The sequence below is a fragment of the Neofelis nebulosa genome, chromosome 10 (assembly GCF_028018385.1).
Source record: "Neofelis nebulosa isolate mNeoNeb1 chromosome 10, mNeoNeb1.pri, whole genome shotgun sequence".
NCBI lineage: Eukaryota > Metazoa > Chordata > Mammalia > Carnivora > Felidae > Neofelis > Neofelis nebulosa.
In genome coordinates, this window is record NC_080791.1 from 109963124 (window position 1) to 109987821 (window position 24698).

A 24698-nucleotide genomic window follows, 5' to 3' on the forward strand; every position below is an offset into this window, starting at 1 on the left:
ATTCTTGAGATGTCTTTGGTGCAAAAAGGTGGTTTTATTAAAGCATGGGGACGGGACCTGTGGGCACAAAGAGCTGCACTGGGGTTGTGAGGAGCGACTGATTATATACTTTCAAGTTGGGAGGGGGTTAGGGTTAGCAGAAGTCTCTAAGGAATTTGGAAGCAAGGTTTCCAGGACCTAGAGGGGCTAGCTGTTGTTAGGGAAAGGTCATTTATCACTGTCTAATAAAACCTTGGTCATGAGACCCTTCAGATGTACGTCAGTGGGCCATATGCTTGGAGGATGATTGTTAACATATATTTGGACGGTAGAGATAAAGGAAGTTTCCAAAGGAATTTTTTTTAATGTTTATTTATTTTGAGAGAGAGAGAGAGAGAGAGAGCGCGTGAACATGCACGCAGGGGAGGGGCAGAAAAAGAATCCCAAGCAGGCCCCGAGCTGTCAACCCAGAGCCTGGCACAGGGCTTGATACCACAGATTGTGAGATCATGACCTGAGCCGAAATCAAGAGTTGGAGGCTTAACTGACTGAGCCACCAGGCGCCCTTCCAAAGGAATTTTTATAAGTAGACTTACAGGATCTTGGGGGTCAGAATAATGTTAAGCTGAGATTGCCTTTTGCCCTCAGCAAAGTGTCAACATCGAGGCAGCTGAGCTCCCAAAGGAAGGTCACTCTGTCTGTTTCAAGGACTTGTCTGTGGGTTGTTGGTAGTTAGGAAATGTAAATTTTTTCTTTTGCCTTTGTTTCCTACATCACTCCCCGTCTGAGATCCTTTCTCCTTTCACCTCATCCCAGATCCTCCAGCGCCCCCCCACTCCCCAGAGGACTTTCCAGGTGCTCACCAAGCCTGCTCTCTTGATCAGTGCCCACAGCGCTGGCATTGTGGCACCTGCCCCTCCCCCCCCCCCCCACGCGCAGCCCCTGATGAGTGCGTGCCTCCCTGCCAGACTGCGAGGGTAGGGTGGGACCTGTCCCCCTGTTCCAGGAACATGGAAGATCGCCCACACCTGGCACTCTGCCTAGAGTCCAGCGGGGGCGTCATAAATATCTCCTGAATGATTCATTCATCCCTTTGGGAGAGAAAGCGCGACCTCTAACCGGTTAAGAGCATGGGCTTTGAAGTCACACAGACGTAGATTCAAGTCTTGGCTCTGATCTTTGGCTCTGTGGCCTTGGGAAGGTCATTGGATCTCTTTGAGCCTGTTTCTTCATGTCAAAATGGAGTGACCACGAACCCATTAGATCTTTGTGAAGATTAATTGCGATGATGTTGGCCTGCCCCACAGCCCAATTACGGTGGGAGGGGTAATTATGCATTCAGGAAAGGGGAAACCTCCCGCGGCTCCATCTACCACCTGTTTTCTTACCGGTTTCTAGGAGGTGCGCAGCATCAGGCCCGTTTAACGGAAAAAGAAACTGAGGCCCAGAAAGGGACCAGGAGAGCCCAGCGTGCTGCAGGCTGGGGCTAGAACCCGGGCCTGCGTCCAGCGCATCGCCTGCCTCTCCGAGCACCTGGTGAGCACATCCCCACCCCACCCTCGTCCCCTGGCCTGGGAGTGAGGGGCTGGGCTCGGCCTCGGGCGACCCCGCGGGACTGCGGGGCGCGCTTGGGGATCTTCGGCTCAGACCCCGGAAGCGGTGCGCAGCTCGCGGGAGCGGAGAGAGCGCTCGGGGTTGTCGCTTTAAATTAAAGAGGGAGCGGGAGGGGGGCGGGCGAGCGCGAGGGAGCGCGCGGCGGGCTCCTGGGAGCGTGCCCGGACTGCGGCGCAGCTCCCGTCTGCCTCCCCGGCCCGGCCGAGCCCCCGGCCCGCGCCGCGCTGCTCCGAGGCGGGCGCCGGGCGACACTGCAGGGGTGGCGTTGCCGGCGACCGCCGGGCTTGGCGCCGGTGCGTGCGCGCTGCGGGAGGCCGGCCGGGAGCCGCGAGCCAGGAGCCGGAGCCGGAGCGTAGAAGCGGCCCCTCCGCGGAGCCGGGGTGAGTAGCACCCGGCCGCCCCCGACTCCCACCGGGAAGCGGTCCGGCGCGCGGGCGCACGTAGCGCACCCTTCCCCGCGCCGCGGACCCCGGCCTCCGCGCACTCTGCGCGTCTGCACACCCGCGCCGCGCTTGCACACGTACGCCGGGCACAGCGCACGCCGGGCGCCTTCCCCGGCCCGGCCACTCCGCGCACTGCGCATCGCATCGCGCCCCGCACGCCCGTCCCGCGTGTGCACACACGCGACTCGCCCGGCCTTTTACACGCCTCCCCGGCGCCCGCGCCGCACGAGCGCCCCTCACTTTCACACTCAGCATCCTGACTGTCCCCACCGCCCCTGGGGCACACGCGCTCGCCACTCTCCCGGGTCAGACCACCCCCGCACACCGCTCCCCAGATACCCTAGGGGTTCCCGCGGCAGGGGTGCTGGGTCTTCGGGAAATGCTCTGATCCGGAGAGGCATGTCGCACCCCATCGCCAGGAGGCCCTCGGAGCTTGGGAGAGGATCCCCAGCCCGGACCAGTGTCACTGGCCTGCGTGGGGGCTTTCCGGGGGCTCCTGGGAACCCTTGATGCCGCTGCTCTTTGGAAGAGGAAGTTTGCCCTGTCTTGGGCCCTGGGCTATAGATTTGGGTTGAAGAGGGGGTAGAGTAGGGCCGGACATGGGGACCTGGAGCCAGGCCTGTGGGTGGAGGAGCCCTGAGCCTGCCATCCTGGTGACCCTTTTCCAGGGCTGCGGAAGAACTGTGTGCCACGCTGCTCAGTCAGTGAGGCCACTCCAGAGTGACTGGGAAAGCGGCTCCTGGAGCGTCAGCCCCTTCTCCAAGCTGGGGGCAGGGGCAGGGGCAGGGGCAGGTGTGGAGAGCAGCAGCAAATGTGCTTCTTACTAGAAATGGGGAAACCGAGGCTCAGGGCAGACAGGAGTTCCAGCCAAGTTAACTCACCAGTCTGGAGAAGAGTCAAGACAAGTGCCCAAACCCCCTGCCGTCTCCACTCTGAAATCCAAAACCTTCACCTAGCAGCTTGGGTGGGAGCGTGGAGGTTCCCAGGCTAGGGTTCAAGTTTGGACTCTGTCTCTTGTCAGCTCTGGTGACACTGGGCAAGTGTCGGTTTTCCTACCAGTACAATGGGCAGAGTAGCAGCCCCCTCAGGGAGAGGCAGCGAGGATTTTCTGAAATAAAACATGGTGAGTCCTTGGTACAGTACTTGGCACATGATAGATGCCCAATAAATGCCAGCCACCACCACCCTAGCTGGTCTGCACTGTGGTTTCTGCGGGCTTTGGGGGGATGGCAGCAGGATGTGATTATTTCAGGGATGGGGGGAGCACTTGAAAAGATCTCAAACCTAAAGATCCTAAAGAGGCTTGCAGCTTGGGAGGTTGAGGGCTGCCCTGTGCCCACATCCTATTACCTGATGACCATGGTGGGGGGGGGGGCAGTCAACACCTTGCTGGCCACAGACGTGATGTGGGGACACAGTGAGCAAGGAAACGGGGTGGGGGGAACAGAGACATGGGGCCCGTCTTCCCTGAAGAGGCACAAAATTCCTGGAAAGCCAATTCTCTGACAAGCCCAGGAGGGGGCCTCGACTGTGGTCCAATTCCGATGAGGCCAGTGACAGTTCCTCCCACCCACCTCTACCCCCAAAAGGCTTGGTCAGGAGGTGGCATCACGGCCAAGAGCCCAGGCCCAGATCCATCACACCCTGGCACCAGTCCCAGTGTTGCTACTAAATGCTGAGTGACCCGGGGCTGCAGCTTCCTCATCTATAAAATAGGGATCCGCTTACCCAGTCAGTCATCAGGTCTGTATCGTGTGCCTAGTACAGGCTAGACACCGTGCTGAGCATTTGGCATACATCATGTCTATGCTTACAGCAGTAGGTAGGTATTGCCGGGTAGGTCTGATTAAGCCTGGATTCGAATCTAGAGCTCTTTCCAGTGAGCAAACTTCATGCAGTTTCGAGTTTGGGAGATTGGGGCCAGAACGAATAGACAGAGAAGGGGCCGTGGATCTGCGGGGCTCGGGTGTGAGATTGGGGCAGCCCTGGCTCGTCCCTGTTGCGGCCCATTTCCTGTGTGTCAGAAACTCGGGAGACTCTGGTCGCGGTCCGCCCTGGCCTCCCGATGTGCCTGGTCAGCATCCTGTTGCCAGCCAGAGCCACAGCCCCTCTGCCTGGTAGAACTCCGGGCTGCCAGTGGGAGCCTGCTGAGGTGGTAGTCAGTGAGATGGGGTCAGGGGCACTCGGGGATGGTGAGTAAAGCCATTAGGAAGGGCACTTGCTACAGAGCCAGATCTAGTTCAGGCGCAGCTCCCTGCTTACTGGTTGGGTGACCTTGGGCAAATTCACCGCCCTTCTCTGAGCCTCATTTTCCTCCTCTGTGGAATCAGGTCAATAATAGGATATGTCCCATGGGGGTCTTGGGGGAGGTGATGGAAACACATACGTGAAATCCTTGGGGGCTGTGGCTACTAATGGCAGAGGCACTGGTCTGGGCCGCAGACATGGCTTTACCACTGCTGGCATTGTGGCTTTGGGCAAATCACTTAACCTTTCTGAACCTCCCATAGCTCATCCAAAGGCCTGCTTACCAGGTTCATGAGCAGAGATGCTCCAGGGGCCAGCAGGTTCTGGAAATGAATGGAGGGATGGGAGGTGCCAGACCTGTCCGAAGGGGCAGAGCCCATTCGGCTCCAGCCTTGGCTGTTTTGCAGGGGTAGGGGGATGCAGACCACTGTCTTCAGATACTTTTAAAGGGAAGCAGTGAATCCAGCTTTTTTTTTTCTTTTAGAAATCAATTTTTAATGGGAATTTCCCCAATGTTTTTTTTTTTAAATTTTTTTTTTTTAACATTTATTTATTTTTGAGACAGAGAGAGACAGAGCATGAACGGGGAAGGGTCAGAGAGAGAGGGAGACACAGAATCTGAAACGGGCTCCAGGCTCCGAGCCATCAGCCCAGAGCCTGACGCGGGGCTCGAACTCACGGACCGCGAGATCGTGACCTGGCTGAAGTCGGACGCTTAACCGACTGCGCCACCCAGGCGCCCCTCCCCAATTTTTAAGACAAATAAAACATACCTGTGAGCTGGCAGTGCTACCCACACAGTTCTGCTCAAACTAGAGGTTAGTTAGCCTTTGGGCTGATTGTGAGGCCAATAACCGCAGCACCTAATATTTACCAAGCCAGACTACACTTACCTCTCATTCTACCCTCCTGGCACCCTGATAGGGCAGCCATGAGCCCCATTCTACAGATGGGAAGACTGAGGCTCAGAGCTAGTGAGGGGGCAGATCTGAGATTCAGAGCTGTGCTCAGGCTGCCTGACCCCTCTCCCACCCCAGTTCTCTCCTCCCTCCATTCAGGCAGATGTGCTGTGGTTTCTGCCCCTTCACTGGGGACCACTGCGGGACCACTTGGGGCTTGGGTGTGCTCAGAATCATTCACATCTTCAGTGAAATCACAGCTCCCGGGCAAGGGGTATTACAATGAGGGGTGTAGGGGGGAAGGTGGCAGTGTGATATAGTCTGGGGTCTGAGCTAGACCAGCCCCAGAGGGCTGGGAACGCCTCAACTGCTCTAGGTCTGATACAGCAGATACGGGGTTCTGACCCATGCCGTGTGCACTGGCCACCGCGGTGTACCCAGCCCACGCTAGCATAGCCTCATTCTCGAAGTCGGCTTGTGCCAAGTGAGCAGAAAGAAAGCTGATGGCGTTATTGGATTCCCAGCAAGGCAGAGGTAGGCTGGGACATGTGCGTGTTGGTGTATCCAGACCGTGGTCTGCCAGGAACTAGGGCCACCTTGGACTTGTTCACAGTGACCAGTTGGTCCTGCAGGTTCTTAGGAAAGTTCTGAAACTGTATACCCCTCCGCAGTAAGGCACAGAAGTTAGGAGTGTGGAGCCAGATGGCCTGTGTTGACTAGTGCTTAGAATCGCTCTCTCAGGCGTAAGGAGTGCTCAGCGAGGTTAACTGTCATCACAGTCTCCTGCCCAGATCCCAGGAATGAGCCTCTGTTCCTCAGCATGAGTGAAGCCTCCCTGGTTAGCATTTCCCTCCTGTCACCATGAAGGACCCACACCTCACTGCCCCAGTTCTCCAGGCCTCCTGCCAGGGACTTCGGACAACTCCCATATGTGCTAGATAACTCTGTCTAGACCAAAACACCCTAACTTCTTGGTTCCAGAGCCACAGACTGGGGGGAACCCCAGGATTCAGGAAAATGCTTACCCTCTGATTTGACCCCAGTCCCAAAGGGAACCCACAGCATGCTGGAGTGGGTTGCAAACACGCTACCCAAGCCACAGCCCAGGAGCATTTTGCCCTGTGCCTGAACAGTGTTTACATTTTTTGTGTGACTTGGTTACATTTAAAAATCAGGAAATTGCACATTAAAAAAATCCAGGAATCTGGCTTTGCTTTAAAAATCCGGAAGGAAGGAAGGAAGGAAGGAAGGAAGGAAGGAAGGAAGGAAGGAAGGAAGGAATGCCAGAAGATTGGGACGCCTGGCCGGCTCAGTCAGTGGAGCATGCGGCTCTTGACCTCAGGGTTGTCAGTTTGAGCCCCACACTGGGTGTAGAAATTACTTAAAAATAAAATCTTTAAAAAATAAAATGAAATGAAAACATAAAAAGCCAGAAGATCCAGCAATGCAGGGTTGGTATCCCCTGGGAACGGAAGAGCAGCGGCTCTTGGGTGGGCAAGCACTCTGTAGTTGTCACAGGGTGACCTGTTTGCAGCCTCCTTTGCGGGGCCAGGGGCCATCCCGTCCTTCTGTGCCCCTGGAGCTGAGGCTGATATAGCTCCTCCCGGCCTCCCCTTTCCAGTCCCTTCAAGTATGTCTGTGAGACACACTTACTTCTCAGCAACGACAGTAATAAAACTATGAGCAGTCACCTGGGCTCAGGTAATGGCTTGCATGACGCCCGGACCTTTCTAGAACAACCTAGACCTTCCGCGTTCACAAAACTTGGAAGTGGAGGGTGGGGTGGGGAGGAAACCATCCTGAGTAGTGGAAGGACTGATGATAGAATATTGTGGAAATGCAGCCTTTCCCTTCCAATTGAAAGAAAAGCTTTTGAAGTAAGGCTTAGTGAACACCTCGAGGGCCCACGCTAATGAGTAGCAAAGAATCAAAGCCTCCTTGCTGGTCAGCCTGTTGTTGGTAGGGCGGAAATGAGGTAGGGGTGCCAGATTTAGCAGATATAATATAAATACAGGATGCTCAGGAACTTTTGAGTTTCAGATAAACAATGAATAATTTTTTTTAAGTGTAAGCATGTCCTAAATATTATATGGGACATACTTGTACTAAAAATGAATCAAATTCAAATGTCACCGGGCATCTTGTGCTTTATCTGGCAACCCTGACAGTAAGATGGTCTTAGAGTGGTTGAAAAGAGCTTTAAACTCCATTTTTTTAAAGTGTTATTTAAGGGTGCCTGGGTGGCTCAGTCACTTAAGCGTCCAACTTCAGCTCAGATCATGATCTTGCAGTCCACGAGTTCAAGCCCCACGTCGGGCTCTGTGCTGACAGCTCAGAGCCCGGAGCCTGCTTTGGATTCTGTATCCCTCTCTCTGTGCTCCTCCCCAGCTCATGCTGTCTCTCAAAAGATAAATAAACATTAAAAAAAAAATTTTTTTAATGCTATTTAAAAACCACCTACCTTTGGCTGAGCTCTCCTCACAGCTGAGTCTGAGCTCTGGATGACAGGCCCATTGGCATCGTGGAGGTCAAGGTGTAGGGTTGGGGTTGGTGGCCCTCCAAAGCCCTCCCTGCTGACTCTCTTTCCCCTTCCAGGCCCAGCGCTGCAGTGGGCATCATGGCCATGGACGTGGCAGAATACCACCTGAGCGGTGAGTCCCAGTGGAAGCATGCCATCTCACAGGGCTCCCCGACCAGGCCTAGGGTAGGGGGTGTCAGTGGGACGTCAGTAATGGCCCTATTTTACCAGTAAGGACAGTGACTTGCCCGAGGCCACACAACCTTGGGGACACAGGGCGGGGACCAGTCTAAGGTCTCGTCATCCTTCTGTGCCGATGGCTCCTTCCTGTGGAACCACCTCCCTACATTTGACTGGAGGAGTCCCCCAGGAGGCCCACGTCCCGTGCTCCCTAAGGAGAAACTGAGATGCAGAATCCGCTCCCCCAGGGCCATTCCTAGAGCCTGTTGAGTAGCCAAGTGAGAAGAAACCCAAGTAGGTTGATGTTAGAGCCACAGGACAATAAGCTCAGAGGTGGCCCAGTCCAGGGATGGCAAATACCTGAGACGCAGCCCCGACCTTCCTGTGTGTGCCCCAGTGGGTGCTGAGCTTGGGAACTGCCTCGAGATAGCAGCTGCTCTCCAGCTGAGAGTGGGTGGTGTCAGAGCTGAGATATACTTGCCATGTTTTCTCGTGGGTTCCCCTCTCCATTTATAGATGGGAGAAGGGAGGCTCAGTGCAGGACACAAACCCAGGTCTTCTGACTCCCAGGCCAGTGCTCCCCAACACTCTAGCTGCTCCCCTGGCTCAGCCCCCTACCAGCCCAGAGCTGAGCTGAAGGGTAGACCAGGGACCACACTTTCACCTACAGGCTCCCAGGCGTTGGCCCAGGCCCTGGCATGGCCTTGGGCAAATGATGAAACCTCTCTGAGCTTCCACTTACTCATCTGTATAACGGGGGGCAGTGAGGCCTGCCTCAAGGACTGCTGGGAGGACTCGGTGACCTAACTTACACAAAGTGCCCAACCCAGCGCGAACACAACTCTCTCCCAAAGCAGGCCTTTGCACATGCCCTTCCCTTTGCCCGGAGCACTTCCCTGCCTCTGCCTGGCTAAGCCCCCGGGACTGTGCGGGGGTCACAGGTGCAGATCTGGAGCCAGACTGTCAGGCAGCGAATATCTCCTCTGTCCCTCGGCTTCCTCATCTAGGCAATGAGGGTAATAATAGAACCTTCCTCACAGGGTTGTTCCGGGGTCTCTGTGGGTTAATATGCAATGAAGCGCTGGAACGGGGCCTGGCAAAGAGTAAACAGTAAAGGAAGCTATTATTACTGCCACGCCACTCGGCCGCCTCCACCTCCTCCTCATTTCTGGTCTCAGCTGAGGCCTCACTTCCCTTGGGAATTCTTCCCATACCACCCCGAGGCTGTAGTCAATAAAAGGAATAAATAAATGAGCATTAACAGTCATCATCTTGTGTCACCTTCCTGGGGCTTTTCCTTTCAATGCCCCCCTTTCCCAGCCAAGCAGGATGCAGGCCGCACTCCCTCAGGCCCTCCCTCCCCCCAGATCCTCGCTTTCAGGGGAGCCTGGCTCCACTGTGCCGGGTCACCTTGACTATTACCTGCTGGGACCTCAGAACTCAGGGCCCACCTGCTTCCCTGCCCCTGGGACCACCCAGGCCCTGCCGGGAGCCACCTGAGGTTCACATGGACATCTCACTCTCCAGTTTACCAGGCCATCCCTTATTCATCAGACGCCTCCGAGAACTTTCGTGCCTCGGCAGGGCTCGCCTGGGGCCCTCCGTAGATCTCTGTTGTGGTTTGGGTTAGCCCACAAATTACATTCCGTCAAGAAGTCAGGAGTAAACAGGGCTTGCTCACAGCCCCTCCATCCTGATTTCTAGCTCCTCTCATTTGTCCCTGGTCCCCGCCCAGCCTTTATCCAAAGGTCTTGTGATTTTTATGTCAAAATTGTGTGGTTAGACCATGTCGTGGATTGATTTTTTTTTCCTTTTAACAATGCTGGAAACGTTTTCCTGCTCTGCTACAGTGACATCCTAATGACCTCAGTTCTCAAAGGCCAGTGATATTCCCTCCCAAGTCAGCACCACCAGCCCCCACTGGCCCCTCAGCTGGACCTTCAGGCTGTTTCCACATTTCTGCTGTTATAAATACAGTCTCGATGACTCACAGCAGACATAAAATTTGCTGGGATTTCTTCCGCAAGATAAATTCCCCAGGGCGGGACCGCTGCTTGGAGCGCGTGGTCATCTCCACTCTCCAGATGAAGACGCTCAAGTTCAGAGTGGCTAGGTGGCTTGCCCAAGGAGCCAGGGCACCCACGACCAGGCTCTGCATTTCTTACCCTGTGGCCTTGGGCCAATGGCTGGGTGTGCTCACTAGCCTCTCCCAGCCCCGGCTGTCCTACTCTAGCAAGTGGAGGGAGAGACCTCATAGGGTGCTACATGCTGGATACGAGCCAAGGCGGCAGGCCGGGCCCTGCCCTTCTGCCCTGCCCCTAACCTACAATGAGTTAGCATTGTGGATTCTGACTGGAGTTGGCTGGGCTCAGGAGAACGGGCAGGGTGAGGCCTTCCACTTCCAGAGGGGCTGCCACTGCTTCCTGATACCTTTGCAGCCGGGCTTCAGGGGCATGGCGACAGAGAGCTCCCCAGCCCCAAATGCCCCACTCTCTCTCCCCCACTGGACACTGAATGTTCTGGGCTCTGTACATCCCCTCCTCTGCTCGCCCTGAACTCCCAGTCCCTGGTGCCTTGGCCTGGTACATTTCTTGCTCCTCCTTCGTATCTCAGTTCAGATGCCCCTCCTCCAGGAAGCCCTCCTGGGCTGTTCTCATCACTCCGTTTTGTGTATTTATTTGCCTACCTACCTCATCCCTAGACTGTGAGCTGCTTAAGGACGGGGACTGGGGCTGGGGCTGACTCCCTCACAAGGGTGCTCGCACACACCATAGGTGTTCAGTGGATGTGCAGTCGTCAGTCTTCACCCCTGAAATGCCCTCCCCACCTCTTTCTACCCTGCACAGTCTGGGAACTGTGCTGGGTCGAGGCTGGGTGGGGCAGTGGTTACTCCGGCCTGGTCTGAAGTCTGGCTGCCACAGCTGGCCTCCCAGTGCCATTCCTTCCTGCCTCTTTGACCTTGGGCAAAAGGTCATTTATTTTTGTAAATGTTTATCTTTGTGCACCCGTTTCCCCATTTGAATTGAGCATAGAGGCAGCACTGAGAATTCTGTTTGCTAACAGAAGGTCACTTCTGCTAGTGGGGGCTCACTCAACACACTTGAGGGAGCAGTTAATTACTATGTCTGGGGACAGTGAGACTCAGGGAAAGTTATTTACTTATCAATGAAGAAAGCACATTTGAGCATTTGGATTTGTCTCCAAGTCCTGCACAGCCTAAAAGCCACCTCTCTCTCACTTCTGGCTGAGATTTTTTTTTTTTTTTTTTTTTTTTGGTAGCAGCTGTATTGAGATAAAATTCACAGACCATACAATTTACCCACTTTAGGCATACAATTCAGTGCACCTAACATCTTGTGTACTCATCAACACTATTAACTTTTAGAATATATTCATCATCCTCCAAAGCAACCCTGTATTCTGTGTTGCCCCCGCCCCAGTCCCCCCAGCCCCAGATAATCACTAATCAACTTTCTGTCTGTACAGATTTGTCTTGACATTTCAAATAAATAGAATCATACATGGGGCCCCTGGGTGGCTTAGTTGGTTAAGCGTTTGGCTTTGGCTCAGGTCATGATCTCAGTTTGTGAGTTTGAGCCCCGCATCGGGCTCGGTGCTGACAGCTCAGAGCCTGGAGCCTGCTTTGGATTCTGTCTCCCTCTCTCTGTGCTCCTCCCCCATTCGCTCTCAGTCTCTCTCTCTCTCTCGAAAATAAAAACATTAAAAATAAATAAGTAAATAAATAAATAAATAAATGGAATCATACAACATGTGGGTTTTTGTGATGCCTTTCACTTAGCATGATGTTTTCAAGGTTCAACCACATTGCAACGTGTATCAGTAGCTTTATGTTGCCAAATTATATTCCGTTGTGTGGATGGACTACATTTTGTCTATCTATCAGTTTCTGAACATTGGGTTCTTTTAAATGAGGGTAAAGCAAAAATGGGGTCATTTCTTTTCTCCCCAAACCCCTTCCCTCTTCCTCCAGACCCCAAAAGGCTGCTTTGATTATCTGGAAGGCTATGGGCTCAGAGAACTCAAAAGAAGCGAGAAGAACCCCATTTGTTTAAAGCCTAAGGAGGGTTTAACTGTTGCTCACAACTCTTTGTCTGGTCTGGCCATGTGTCCCCACCCCCATCCCACCCCTGGTAGGAATGGGTGCTTCTGTGGAAAAGGGGATAGAAGCAGAAATCGCAAGGTACATATGTCTTATTCAACACTGGATCCCCTAGCACCTGGTACTGAGCCTGGCACACAGTAGTCACTCAATAAATATTTGTTCAGTGAATAAATAAGTCAGTGCTGAACTGCCTGCTTCTTGGGTGGGAGTCTCTAACCACTGGGGGACCCCAGAGCCTACTAATGAGAGGCTGCCTTTCCCTTGCAGTCATCAAGAGCCCTCCTGGCTGGGAGGTGGGTGTCTACACCGCTGGGGCCCTGGCGCTGCTGGGAATTGCGGCCGTGAGCCTGTGGAAGCTCTGGACATCGGGGAGCTTCCCCAGCCCCTCCCCGTTCCCTAACTACGACTATAGGTACCTTCAGCAGAAGTATGGCGAGACCCACGCAGAGGCCAAGCAGAAGGTGAGGCTTCTGTCCCGGGGGTGGCCTCCCCTCCCTCCCCGCTCCCTTGCTCTCTCCTGGTTAATTTCCTCCTGTGAACAGACACCCTGGTCCTCCTCCACGTTTCCAACATAGCCCAGTGCTGCGAAATCAGTGAATACTCGGTGAGGAACTGAAAGTTTTCAATTTTAAAAGCCATCCTGGGAAAAATACAGGAAAAAAACAAGCAAAACCCCTCCCCAAATGTCACCACCCAGTGGCAAATAACTGTTAACTGTATTTTAACTATTAACATTTGGATTTCTTTCCCTCCGGTATTTTTAATGTATCCTCCAGTCTTTTTTCCATGCATAGGTTTTTATACAACGGGTGTCATTTCTACACAGAATTTTATACCCTGCTCTTTTCATCTTCCAGCCGAAAGCATTTTCCCACAATGTTGAGCCCCCGTCATAAGTATTCTTTTAGCGTCAGATTCCTTTTTTATGTACGTGCCATGATTTACTAAATGCCATTGTAAATAATGCAGTGAATGTTGTATATGTAAAACTTTGTCTTCATTAGGGTTATGTACTTTGAATGGATGCCCAGATGTGGAATTACTGTGTCAGGGACTACAAACACTTTTAGGGCTCTCAATATATACTGCTGAATGCTTCATCATTAGACACTTGGCAGAGAATTTTTCTAGTATCATATAGAGTTCCAGAGAGCACAGCCAGAATCTTTTACCAGATAGCAGCCCCACATGCTCATTCGTTTGGGGTGTGAAGGGACTAGCTCCCATGGTGGGGGGGGGGGGGAGAGGGAGGAGGGGAGAGAGAGGCGGAGACTGTAAATTGGCACAACTTTCCCAAAGAGCATTTTGGCAACATGTGTCAGCAGCTTTCGAAAGGACTGTGTCCTCTGAGCTAGGATTTTAAGAAAGCTATTTGATTCTGCATTATTTATATTTGTGAAAAATTAGAAACAACATAAATGTTCAACAGTAGGGGGTCTGTAAGGTAATCACAGCTGTCCATTCAGGGACAAATTGGTGGCCCATTTTTAAGATGATAGTAATGGGGGGCACCTGGGTGGCTCTGTCAGTTAAAAGTCTGATTTCACCTTAGGTCATGATCTCGCGGTTCGTGGGTTTGAGCCCTGCCTCGGGCTCTGTGATGACAGCTCAGAGCCTGGAGCCTGCTTTGGAGTCTGTGTCTCCCTGTCTCTCTGCCCTTTTTCTACTCACGCTCTGTCACTCTCTCTGAAAAATAAGTAAACGTTAAAAAACATTTTTTTTTAATGATGGTAAAATGAGGGCTATGCAACAGCATGGGAGATGCTTGTGGCACAAAGACTTTTGTTTTCCCAAATCCCGAGGTCAACTTAGTGAAAGGAAAAATTTGAGTTTTAGGATGAGTGTTACCCAACATGAAAACCTTCTGTTGTGAACATTTTGGTAAACATCCGTGGAGGCTGCTCAGTAATCTGTTGAGTAGCTATAGTCTAGTTATTCTTACCCATCCCCCCTGCTAACTACTTTTCCTTTAAAATTTTTAAGGTTTTTGTTTATTTTTGAGAGAGAGAGACAGAGACAGAGAGGCAGAGTGTAAGTGGGGGAGGGGCAGAAAGAGAAGGAGACAGAATCCAAAGCTCTGTCAGCACAGAGCCCGACGTAGGACTCGAACTCACGAACTGTGAGATCATGACCTGAGCCAAAGCCAGACGCGTAACCGACTGAGCCACCCAGGCGCCCTCCTACTTTTCCTTTTTACAAACGTCACTGCAGTGAACATCTTTGTGCGTGGAACTCCGTCCATATCACTAAGCGTTTTGAGAAAAAGCTTTCTTTCCTCGGGGTTCGGGAGAGAAAAGTGAGTGATGTGAAATGGCATTAAACAAAGACCTTCCTGACTAGGGCAGGCACCGTTTCTGCACACAGGGAACAGGAGGTGCCTTGAATGAACAGGGCTTACGAGACCACGCCTGTTGCACCTGTCACGCTCCCATGTCCCGTTTTCTCTCCCCCAGAGAGTGCCTGCCTGGAATGCCCAGCGGGCCAGCACTCGGGGACCGCCCAGTCGCAAAGGCAGCCTCAGCATCGAGGACACGTTTGAGAGCATCAGCGAGCTGGGGCCCCTGGAGCTGATGGGCCGGGAGCTGGACCTGGCCCCCTATGGGACCCTCCGCAAGTCCCAGTCGGCCGACTCCCTGAACTCCATCTCCTCCGTGAGCAACACCTTCGGGCAGGACTTCACGCTGGGCCAGGTGGAAGTAAGCATGGACTACGATGCCGCCTCCCACACCCTCCACGTGGCCGTGCTGCAGGGCAAGGACCTCCTGGAGCGCGAAGAAGCCAGTTTCGAGTCCTGCTTCATGCGCGTCAGCCTGCTGCCCGATGAGCAGATCGTGGGCATTTCCCGGGTGAGTGGGGGCAGGGGAGGCACGCGTGGGGCTCTCGGGGAGCCCTCCCCAGGCCGCCAGGCCCGCGGGGCCAGGCCGGATGTGAGGAGGGTGCTACGCGACAGCTCTGGGTGCTAATCCCAGAGCCGGAGGTGTCACTAGCCTGACGACTCCCACCGTGCGCGGTTCTCGGCAATCCTACCACGTATATCCAGTGGGTGGTAATTGTCCGTTCCCATGCCTGTCCCCCGGGTCAGCTTGGGGTCCGGGTAGGAAAGAGGTGACATGTTCAAGTTGGCTAATCTGGGGACAGCTTAATGACAGGGCTGTTAATAGTGGTGTGGGGCGGCCTCAGGGATGGAGCGGCACCCTCGTCTGAAGGGACGAGGGGAAGGGGAGGCCAAAGGGGAGAGGCACGTGGTGGGGCTGCCACATTGATAGGCGCTGTGCCCTTTGGTCAGGGGACATGCTCAGACCACAGCAGTACCGCAGGGAAGGACCTAGGGAAAGAGCACCCCCAGCTCCCTGTGTCCTCTGGTTTCCCTGGAGTGACCCCCATTGTCCGACCCCAGACCCCACCAGAAGCCAGAGGCCGAAGGAGCCTGTTGATCAGCCCATGGAGGTCAGCTCCTGGGGGTGAGAACAGGGTGGGGAAGGCACCCAGCACCCTGCCCCACCAGGCTACCCCTCCATGGGTCCCTCTGTCTTGCCAAGAGAGGGAGCAAAGCCTTCATGAGACACATTCTACTCCAGGCTGGATTAGGGGGAGCAGGGGCCCAGATGCCATGGTTGGGAGTCCTCTGAGGTGGGTAAGGTTGACAGCCAGTGGTCTCTAACCAAAGCAGGTGGAGCCTGAGGGTCTGTAGGACCTAGTGCTTTCTGAAGAGTCACCTGTGTCCAGTCACTCTTACAGTGTTGAAGCGAGCTGTCCCTCGGGGGTGGACACCATCATCCCTCTCCCAGCCCACCCTGCCTCCCTCACCCCAGGATGGCCAACAACTGACCACAACCCTGTGCATGTGGGGCCCAAGAGAGGCAGTTGGTGAGTGGTAAGGGGCAGGACCCTAAAACCTCACCCTCTGGGTTGAAATATCAGTGTCCCACTTCCTAGTAGCGTGACCTTGGATAAGTCCATAAGCTGTCTGCGACCCAGCTTCCCCATCTGTCATATGAGCAACATAATTCTTGGGGAAGGGGTGTACTACTATATGCAAAGTCCTCAGCCCAGTCCCTGGGAAGTGATTGTGTATCAGGACCATGAAGTGTCCCTGTTGAGCCTGGATCCACGCTGCCTATGGCCTGGACTGCCTAGAAGATCCTGGGTGGTTCTGGACACCTTCCGTGAGAAGGGACATTAGCAGACAGGAGCCACCACAGCCTGATGTGTGCTGAGAGTCTGGTTCACAGAGCCCACCCATCCGTGATTCTCTCATTAGCCCCAGTGGGATGGACCGAGGGCATCTTACGGATGAGGAAACAGGTTCAGGAGAGTGCTTTGCCCAACACATCCCCAGGACCTGGCCCGGGGGTTCCCATTTCCCGTACCTGTGTGCTCATAAAACATAACACACAGAGAATGGGTAGTTCGGGAACCCGAGCCCCTGTGGACAAGGGACAGCAAAGTGACTCATGTGGCAGGAGGAGGGAGAGATGGGGCCAGATCATGAAAAGCCTAAATGCCAAGGTCAAGATCAGGAGGTAGACTTAATCCCACAGGGGAAGGAGCCCTCGAAGATCCTCGATCAGGCATTTGGGTGGGGAACGTGGCTCCCAGGGAGCAGTGGAAGAGAAACCTTCCCACGAGCCAGGCAGTGACCAGAGTGTGCTTCAGTGCGCCTGGAGGTGCTGGCAGATTCATTCCCAGGAAGGCAGGCTTCTCAGCATCCTAGCCCAGCTAGTCCCAGCAAGTAGGTGGCTGCCCCCCAGGCTGGGCAGCCCCCCAGCCTCAGGCGAAGTGCCAGAGATGAGAGCTCCTCTCTAAATATTGCCAGGCAGTGACTAAGGCAACCCCCAATGGGAAAGGGGAGCCGTGCCCACCAGGACACCTTCCCGGGGGGTCTGCCCACAGCTTCCTGGGAGGAGGCCAGAGGCGCCCGCCAGTCAGGACGGGGCTTGGTAGTAGAGTCTTCCCAGCCTCGCCTGATCACTCCATCCGTCCATCCATCCCACAACATTCAGACCATCCTGGGCCAGGCTCTGAGGGGGCCGGGACATCAGCGGCTCTCGACTCCACCTGGCCCAGGGCTGGACCTGAACACGCGCGACAGAGAGGAGACCAGTCTCTCCCGGGCATCGCGAGGGTTCTGTGGAGCCGTGCGCACTGAGGGTGGGAATTAGTTGGTGTCAGAGTGTGGAAGCTTCCAATGCCAGGCCGCCACTGAGAGGAGGACAGGCGGCTTTTAAATCCTCAGGGCTGGGGTGCCTGGCTGGCTCAGTCAGTAGAGCACGCGACTCTTAAATCTCAGGGCTGGGGGTTTAAGGCCCATGTTGGGTGCGGAGCCTACTTAAAAAATCCCCAAGGCTGAGCCACCAAAGAAAGAATTGGCATTGAGGTCATGGGACAGCAGAGCCAGGACTCTAGCCCAGGCCTCTGGACTCTCTGTCCGGTGCTCTCTCCCCACCATGGCCTCACGGGCGTCTGGCTGCCACCTCCTCCCCGGAGCTGAAGCTCCCTCCACGTCCCTTTCTCTGTGCAGATCCAGAGGAATGCCTACTCCATCTTCTTTGACGAGAAGTTCTCCATTCCCCTGGACCCTGCAGCCCTGGAGGAGAAGAGCCTGCGGTTTTCCGTGTTTGGCATCGATGAGGACGAGCGGAACATCAGCACAGGCGTGGTGGAGCTGAAGCTTTCTGTGCTCGACCTCCCGCTACAGCCCTTCAGCGGCTGGCTCTACCTACAGGACCAGAACAAGGTCAGTCCACCCATGAAGAGAGCGTCACACGCACCCGTCTCCGAGCGGGGAGTCCACTGTCCTCCACAACAGCCCGAGCCCTGACTTCTTTAGGAAATGACAGAGAGAGAGGCCTGAGCCACATTCACAGAAACTGTTTACTGCATGAAGCAAAAATGCCCTAATTACTGTTTACCACTCTTCTGTCGTTGCTATTTAAGCAAATGATATACGAACCCCAGTCCACTTGGACCTCTGTGTGCTACTACTACAGAACGTTTTCCCTGGGCTGGAATGAGGGACTGCATCTGGTTGCTACAGGCAACCTCTGGTCCTCCTTCCAAGGCAGGACCCAGGCCTGGTGGGAGGGAGGGCTGGCGCATGCCTCGTGGAGCGGGGAGTGGGGTCCCTTTCTCAATCCCACCAGCCTGGTGCCTCATGTAAGGGCAAGAGTAAAAACTTCTCAGTGGAGAAGGAAGTTCCTGCCTTTCCCTGGACCTCTCAGGTCCTCAGGGGGGCCTCGGAAGCCCTCTGAGCCAGTCACCTGTCCTCCAGGCTGCCGACGCTGTGGGCGAGATCTTGCTGTCCCTCAGCTACCTCCCTACGGCTGAGCGCCTCACTGTGGTGGTGGTGAAGGCCAAGAATCTCATCTGGACCAACGACAAGACCACGGCAGGTAAGGCCCTGCTGGCTGGCTGGCTCCTTCACGTGGCTGGTGGGAGCTGTGACCCAGCTGCTAGGCCAAGGGCAGCGGGAGGCGTCAGCAGGTGTGGGGCATCGTACCAGGCCCCTCCACCCCCAGCTTTGGCCGAGCTCAGGAGCCAGGAGCTCAGGAGTTCGGGATGGTGGGGGAGATGGGAGTCTGAGAGCAGGTGCCTGGGGTGCTGGGAAGAAACCACGGTAGACAGACACCCGCTTCCCAGGACTAGAATTCATGACAGAAGCCGCACTCCCAGAAACTGGACTGTATCCCAGATCCCACATGGGGGCCAGGGCCAACAGGATGGACCTGATGCCCCTAGTCTACAGGAGCAGAACTAGAAACCAAGGGCTGGGGGACCCAGTGCGGGGAGGGTGACAAGTAGAGAGGGACTCATTATTTCAGAGTCGGGCTCCACCGAGCGGGTGCAGGGTGACTCAGGCCTGACGTCTGTGCTCATTATAGAATGAGAAGTGGTGGGTCCTTCCCACTCCCCAGAGCGTCACGTGAAGGGAGCACTTGTGTGGGCTGGGAGGCAGTCTGCCTGAGCCCAGGACCCAGCTCTTCTCCCGACTCGTGTAGGAGCCTCAGTTTTCTCATCTGTAAAATAGGAAAGAAATAAAGGCCCAATGGCAGGACTGTAGGAGATAATGGCAACAGAGAAGGCTCGGGGAACTTGCAGCTAGCGGGCTGCGAGGACCAGGCAGAGCTATGCCAAGTGGATGTGGCCTTGGCCCTGACCCCCACCCCTTGCTCACCCACAGACCCCTTCGTCAAAGTGTACCTGCTTCAGGATGGGAGGAAGATGAGCAAAAAGAAGACGGCCGTGAAGAGGGATGACCCCAACCCAGTGTTCAACGAAGCCATGATCTTCTCAGTGCCAGCCATCGTGCTCCAGGTGAGGGGGGATGGCTCAGGGGTGGAGGCCAGGCCAGGTGGCTCCTGGGCTCTGGGGCCGCTCCAGGCCCTCAGCCTAGCTTCTTAGGGTTCCTGCAGGTGGTGCTGGTCTGTCTCAAGCCCTCCCCTTTCTAGTTGAGAGGCATTTATGGAGCACCCACTAGGTACTAGCCCTGTGGTCAGTGCTGGGACACAGGCACTGCTTCCTTGTTGCTCACAAGGAGAAGGTGGAAAATCCCCAGACAATCCTTTTTTTTTTTTTTTTTTTTTGAGAGAGAGAGAGAGAGAGAGAGAGAGGGCACAAGTGAACGAGGGCAGATAGAGGGAGACAGAGAGAATCCCATGAGGGGCAGAGAGAGAGAGAGGGAAGCAGGGCTCACCCGAAGAAGGGCTCGTACTCACCCGATACAGGACTCGAACTCACAAACCATGAGATCATGACCTGAGCTGAAGTCAGATGCTTAACTGACTGAGCCACCCAGGCGCCTCTCCAGACAATCCTAATCCACTAAGCGCATGCCAGACTTTGGCGGCCCGGGGAGGCTTTTACGAGAGGGGTTAGGTAATCCGAGATCGGGGGGAAGCCAGTTCCCAGTGGAAGGAGCTGCAAAGGCCTGGAGATGAGCCCGGGGAACCCAAGGGCCCACGGTTCTGGCCCGAAGTCTCTGGAGACTCTACCTGCAGAGACCCTGCCGAGCTCCCCACACCTCCATGGCTTTCAGAAGGTCATGGGCCCCAGGGAGACCCCTCTCCTGGCACCGATGTCACAGACCAAGGGTGGGGGATTACAGAGGATATGGCCTGTGCCACACCAGTGGCCCTGCTTGCATGCCTCAGAGGATGGGGAGCTTACCACCTCCCCTCACTACCTCCTTCCATGCTGGGGCATTCCTGCCAGTGAGAACGTCCTTTTGTGCCCTGAGCCAAAACCTGTTCCTGAGTCACGGGGCTGTACAGAACCCACCTAATCTGACACCCCATCTGAATTTGAAAGCCCAGAACTCTGCCTTACTCTGGAAGCTCCTAATCCAGGCAAATATCCCAGTGTCTGGAGTTGGTACTGGGTGTCCTAGCCTTGTCCTGCCACCCTCGTGGGACAGACTGTCCATCTGTCCCCTACTTCCCCCGGAGCGGCTGTAGCGCCACTAGTCCACAGCCTCCGAGGGTGGGAGACCTCTTCGGGCCAGGGCGGCGGTGGAGGAGGAGGGAGAGCGGGGGTGAGGAGAAGAGAGAGAGGGTCAGTCTGGGTTTGGGTTTCAACCTCTCCACTTCGATCTCAAGCACACTCTTTTCCTTCCTCAGCTGTGAGTCCAACGTGTGATCATATTAGGAATAACCAGACATCTGAGATGCTCTGTGTACAGGCACTATGCTAAACAGTTGACACGTTTTAACTCATTTTGTTCCCGGTACAGGTAGGAACTATGATTATTACCATCCTCCAGATGGGAGGCTAAGTAGGAAGAACCCAAGGTCACACAGCAAGGGAGATGGTGAGGCCAGCATCTGAACCTGGCAGTCCAGAGCCGCCACTGTGTTGGGAGGCAGCAGCAGAAGCCTGTGGGCATAGGAGAATCAGGGGTACAGATTCAGGGAGCCACTCCTGGCAGCCCGCGGGGGACTGGCACCTGTAGACAGGGTCCTGGGAGCCACGGAGGGCCTCCAGCACTGCCCCCGGTCCCCAGCACCCATGTCACTTCCTCCCTAGGACCTGTCTCTCCGTGTGACGGTGGCTGAGAGTAGCAGCGATGGCCGAGGGGACAACGTGGGCCATGTCATCATCGGGCCGTCAGCCAGTGGCATGGGCACCACGCACTGGAACCAGATGCTGGCCACGCTGCGCAGGCCCGTGTCCATGTGGCACCCTGTTCGGCGAAACTAGCAGCTGGAAAACGGGCCAGGGTGGGCACTGAGCTGCCTGGGGCCCGGCGCAAGCTCTGCTCTGATGCCCCTCCGTAGTCCAGCAGGAGCCATAAATGCTGGGGTCCCCCACTGGAGCCCCCATGAGCCATCTTGGTCCGTCTGTCCAGACTGCAGTGGAGGAACAGTCCTGGCCAGGTGTCTAGGGACCCAGGATTTTCTCCCACTGAGGACCAGCTGTGGCTGGGCTGTGACCCAGGAACGGGCAGCCTGGCACTGGCCCTTTGTGCCCCCATTTTGAGATCCCCTACAGGCTGCTGGGAGGCCAGTGCCAAGCTCGGCCACATGCAGGAACCGAGTGAGTCTTGGGGGCCAGGTGCTGTGCTAGGCACCAGCAGTCGTGACATGAACAGGACACAGCCCCTAGCATGTCCAGAGGGCAAGACCCCTGCCCTGGGGATCTGCTCAGTGCTGAATGTGGACTTGGGAGGGCTCTGGGGTCTGCTAGGACGAGATGGGAGCCGAGCCCTGAGGGGCAGGGAAAGAACTAAATGTGTCCCAGGCAGGCAGGCAGCCTCAGCAAGGCAGGGACATGAACTTCCGTATCACAAACTGTCCTACTGCAGTGGACACGAGGGCCTTTCTCTGCGCAAGAGAAGTGACCAGGAGACCAGGCCAAGCAGAGGCCTGCAGGGTGCGGCAAACACTGGCTCCGGAATCACGCTCTATGAAATCTGCTCCCTTGAACCGTGACCCTTGCAAAGCCCAGAGGTCTGAAGAGGCCCAGAGCCAGGTCCTTGTGTTCGGTCCCAACTGAATTAGGCATTGGCTCCACGGCGTTTGTTGGGGTACCTCCAGGCTAGGCCCTGTTGGGAAGAGAGATGCCTCAGCCTCTAGGGAGCTGGAGGGCAGTGGGAGGGCCAGAATACAGACTGCAGGGGGCCCATGGGAGAGGCTTTTGTGGGCTGCCCGTGAGTGGTGTAGCAGGAGGCCCTCAGCTGGGCCTTGGAGGAAAGGGGCTGCCTGAGCTGGGGCATTGAGGGGAAGTGGAGGGGTGTCCGGATGGAGGGTGGGGTGGGGGCAGGTTTGAATGCCAGATGGGGAAGGAGGTGGCACTGGGTGTCCTAGGTCGAGTTCCAAAAGCAGACCCTGAGATTCTCAGGCGAGGGGTTTATGCAGGGTGGGGGTGGGGGGGAGGCAGGGAGCCCTCTGGAGAAAACTGCAGGGGAGAGAGGAAAGCCAGGGAGCAGGGACAGAAGCTAAGTAAGTTGTGGCTTTAGGAGTGTCTAGCTCCAGCCTGATGGCTTGAAGTCTGATGGAGGAGCTCTGTGACTGGCACCCCACAGGGGTCCTGCCCAGAAGCAAACGGGCTGGGCTGTTTTGCCCCCACAGGGCTTTGGCTACCACCCCACCCCAGCTGGAGGAAGAGCGCATACCTTCCAGATGTCACCGGCTGAGGCGCCTCCCATCCGCCAAAGGCAGCCCCAGAGAAGCAGGCGGCCGAGGGGTGGGTGCCCCTGCTGGTTCATCAGGATGGGGTGGGGAGCGGGGCGTGTTGTGGCATCTGCTCCCAAGGGCCACCCTCAGGTCAGGACATGGGCTCTCCGGCTGGCTGCCTCTGGTCCTGATGAGCTATAGAGACCCAGGCCCAATCAGTTATCTCCAGTGATGCTGCGGGAGCCCAGAGTGGTCATGGGCTGGAGGCAGAACTGTAGCTCTCCCCACCTAACACAGCTGTGGCCCAGGCCTGTGGCCCATTCCGGGAGGTCTGCACGGCCCAGGCCAGCACAGGGTCCGGGGACACAGCTGGTGAGCCTCTGGAGCCGGGGAGACGCCAGACTCTTTTCTGCCCCAGTGGCTCTGCAGCATAGGCCATTTACTCCTACCTTCTCTTCCCCCTCTTTCTGTCCCTCTGACTGCATGAAATGTTGACTGTGTACCCGAGATGGGCATGGTGGGGACCAAGTCTGCTGACTGGAATGATTCTAGAACCAAAATAAAGCTGGGGCAGGAAGGAGGGGGCTTCCAGGGAGCCTTGCTCAGCCCCAAATCACCTTGGTCTCTTCTCCAGGAATCAGGGACTTGTGTGGGTTACTCTGAGTAGATTACCCTGCTGCTGGGTGCCCAGAGGGAAAGGAGACCACCACAGGGACCAATGCCATCAGACTGCTTGGGAAGCTCTAAGAGGGGGACCCTGAGTCAGGTCTGGCGGGGAGGATAGCATTAGGGAATATCACGGAGGGCTTCCTGGTGGTATCACTGAGTTGTCTTCAGGGCCAAAAGAAGTGTAAGGTTGAAAAAGGTGGATAAGGCCTAAAAAGCATTCCTGGAAGAGAGAACAACATGCACAAAAGGGCAGGAGTGGGCAAAAACTTGGCCAATTTGTCAACCTTGCTAGAGCAAAGTTGGGGGAAGCTGGGGAGAAGGGAGCCAGAAGAAAGGCTTAGAGGGGAGGAGGGTTGTGCAAGTTCAGTGCGTGCTGGTACCAGCCACAGCCCTACCTACTTAGGGGGAGGTACCGTTGTGCTGTTGTCATCCCCTTTTTTGCAGAGGTGGAAACCGAAGCTCAGAGAAGTTAGGCAACTAGTCCAAGATCACACAGCCAGAGAGTCTCAGGGCAGGCATTCAAGCTCCAGCTGTCTGGCTCCACAGCTCAGGCTCTTAACCATCAAGCTACACTGTCCCCTTTCACCAAGTCCTCCAGGTGGGGCTGAGGGGCAGCGGAGAAGCCCCTGTGGATCCCAGGCTGCTCTGGTCTCTCCCTCCCCTGCCCTGGAAGATCACAGCAAGTGCTGGAGGATGATCTGGGTGGGGATTACCAGCCGCCCCCAGGAAGCCTGTGAAGAGCTCTCGTGGACTCCCCCTCTCGCTGGAGGAGATGAAAGCATGAGCCTTGCAGTGTAGGGAGGACTGTGCACCTGGTGGAGGAGAGAGGGACCCCCAGGCAGGGGAACTACTTGGTGTTGCATGTGTCTGGGGAGCCACACAGCCACTGGGCCAGGTCAGAGGAGCAGGTCAGAGGGAGGGAGGAAGAGGCTTCTGAGCGGCTTTGGAAGTGATGCGCAGGGACACCGGCGAGCGCTGCTCTTGGTCAGCGCGGGACAGTCTGAGCTGCTTCTCAGTTTCAGGTTCATTCCGCACAGCCCAGAGTGCACTACTGACCTCTCTTTTCTGCCTATACCCCCCACCCCACCCATTCTTCCCCCTCCCAGCCCTAGGCCCGTGGGCCTGCCCCCAGTGTCCCAGGCCCCCTCCATCTGGGAGCCTTCAGGGATCAGCCGAGCCGCACCCAAAAGGACAGGTATGGAGGTCAGTGACCTGACCTCGGCAGCGGCTGGGCCACACCTGCATGTGGAAGGGGCAGGGCGAGCCACTGTATCATCCGCAGCCGACTGCTGTTCAGACCTTCACTTCCTCTCTCCTGCCCCGGCCATCTATGCCTGCAGACACCCAAAGGGACAAACGGAAAGGCCAAATAAACACTAAGATTGGGCCATGAGGGCCCCTCAGTCTCTGCCCACC

General features: G+C 55.7%; 1 protein-coding gene across 2 annotated transcripts; it reads left to right on the forward strand.

The window, feature by feature from the left end:
• The first annotated feature begins 1282 nt into the window (after nucleotides 1–1282).
• SYT12 (synaptotagmin 12) lies at nucleotides 1283–22222 on the forward strand. 2 transcript variants are annotated; one of them, XM_058689795.1, is made up of 8 exons: nucleotides 1283–1515; nucleotides 7778–7833; nucleotides 12271–12464; nucleotides 14457–14849; nucleotides 17525–17740; nucleotides 18275–18395; nucleotides 19184–19317; nucleotides 21025–22222. In XM_058689795.1, the coding sequence occupies exons 2-8, from the start codon at nucleotides 7800–7802 to the stop codon at nucleotides 21196–21198; spliced, it is 1266 nt and encodes a 421-aa protein (XP_058545778.1). In that variant the 5' UTR covers nucleotides 1283–1515; nucleotides 7778–7799; the 3' UTR covers nucleotides 21199–22222. The 2 variants fall into 2 exon arrangements, with proteins under 2 accessions (XP_058545778.1, XP_058545777.1); XM_058689794.1 differs by lacking the exon at nucleotides 1283–1515 and adding an exon at nucleotides 1683–1973.
• The last annotated feature ends 2476 nt before the right edge of the window (nucleotides 22223–24698 follow it).